The 1,945-nt window shown below is 39.6% G+C and overlaps 1 protein-coding gene across 1 annotated transcript; it reads right to left on the bottom strand.

Annotated features, from left to right (window-relative positions):
• Positions 1–379: 379 nt before the first annotated feature.
• On the bottom strand, positions 380–1,042 carry LOC138413981 (tigger transposable element-derived protein 1-like). Its single transcript, XM_069540374.1, has one exon. The coding sequence runs from the start codon at positions 1,040–1,042 to the stop codon at positions 380–382; it is 663 nt and encodes a 220-aa protein (XP_069396475.1).
• Between the last annotated feature and the right edge of the window lie 903 nt (positions 1,043–1,945).

Below are 1,945 nucleotides of genomic sequence, written 5' to 3'. Positions count from 1 at the left end.
ACCACAACAGTGAGAGGCCCACGTACCGCAAAAAAAAAAAAAAATTACTCCTTGATCCATGGGCTGCAGAATGGATGTTGCAGGCATAAAAACAATATTAATCTTGTTGTACATCTTCATCAGAGAGCTTGGGTGACCACGTACATTGTCAATGAGCAGTGATATTTTGAAAGGTATCTTTTTTATTTTCTTAGCAGTAGGTCTCAACAGTGAGCTTAAAATATTCAGTAAACCATGTTTAAATAGATATGCAGTCACCCAGGCTTTGTTGTTCCATTTGTAGAGCACAGGCAGAGCAGATTTAGCATAATTCTTAAGGGCCTTAGGACTTTTGGAACGGTAAATGAGCATTGGCTTCAACTTAGAGGCACCAGCTGCATTAGTGCCTAACAATGGAGTCAGCCTGTCCTTGAAGTTTTGTACCAGGCATTGACTTCTCCTCTCTAGCTATGAAAGTCCTAGGTGGCATCTTCCTCCAATAGAAGGCTGGTTGATCTATATTGAAAATCTGTTGTTTAGTGTAGCCACTTTCATTAATGATTTTAGCTAGATCTTCTGGATAACTTGCTGCAGATTCTACATCAGCACCTGCTGCTTCACCTTGCACTTTTATGTTATGTTTACAGCTTTTTTTCTTAAAGCTCATGAACCAACCTCTGCTAGCTTCAAACTTTTCTTCTGCAGCTTCTTCACCTCCTTCAACCTTCATAGAATTGAAGAGATTTAGGACCTTGCTCTGGATTAAGCTTTGGCTTAAAGGAATGTTGTGGCTGGTTTGATCTTTTATCCAGAAGACTAAAACTTTCTCCATATCAGCAATAAGGCTGTTTTGCTTTCTTATCATTTGTGTATTCACTGGAATAGCACTTTTAATTTCCTTCAAGAACTTTTCTTTTGCATTCACAACTTGGCTAACTGTTTGGTGCAAGAGGCCTAGCTTTTGACCTATCTCAGCTTTCAATATGCCTTCGTCATTAAACTTAATTATTTCTAGCTTTTGATGTAAAGTGAGAGACGTATTACTTGAATGCTTAGACGCCATTGTAGTGTTATTAATTGGCAAAATTTCAATATTGTTGTGTCTCAGGGAATAGGGAAACCCAAGGAGAGGGAGAGAAATGGGGGAAGGGCCAGTCGGTGGAACAGTCAGAACACACACATTTATCAATTAAGTCTGCCATCTTATATGAGTGTGGTTCATGGTACCCAAAAAAAATGACAATAGTAACATCAAAGATCACTAATCACAGATCACCATAACAAATAATAATAATTTCATAATAATCATGAAAAAGTTTGAAATATTGTGAGAATTACCAAAAAGTGACACAGAGTCATGAAGTGAGCAAATGCTGTTGGGAAAAGGGTGCTGATAGACTTGAATGGCTCAGAGTTGCCACAAACCTTCAATTCGTAAAAGACACATCTGTGAAGCGAAATAAAGGAAAGCACAATAAAACGAAGTTTGCCTGTATTCCTAAGTACCCCAAAATATAGAAACTAACCCAATGATCTTCACGTTCACATGACTTGGGTAAATCTTTGGCAATTAAGACTAGTGTAATAGCGTTGGTTTAATTTAAAACAAATTATGTCTTATGGGGACTTCCCTGGTGGCATAGTGGTTAAGAATCCACCTGCCAATGCAGGGGACATGGGTTTGAGCCCTGGTCTGGGAAGATCCCACATGCCGCGGAGCAACTAAGCCTGTGCACCATAACTACTGAGCCTGCGCTCTAGAGCCCAGGAGCCACAACTACTGAAGCCCGCATGTGCCCAGAGCCCATGCTCCACAACAAGAGAAGCCACTGCAATGAGAAGTTTGTGTACTGCAACACAGAGTAGCTCCCGCTCACCGCAACTAGAGAAAGCCCAGCAACGAAGACACAATGCAGCCAAAAATAAATAAATAAATAAATTAATTAATTAATTAAAAACAAAACAA

This window comes from Delphinus delphis, chromosome X, assembly GCF_949987515.2.
Source record: "Delphinus delphis chromosome X, mDelDel1.2, whole genome shotgun sequence".
NCBI classification, from domain to species: Eukaryota; Metazoa; Chordata; class Mammalia; order Artiodactyla; family Delphinidae; genus Delphinus; species Delphinus delphis.
This window is presented reverse-complemented; position numbering and strand designations above follow the sequence as displayed.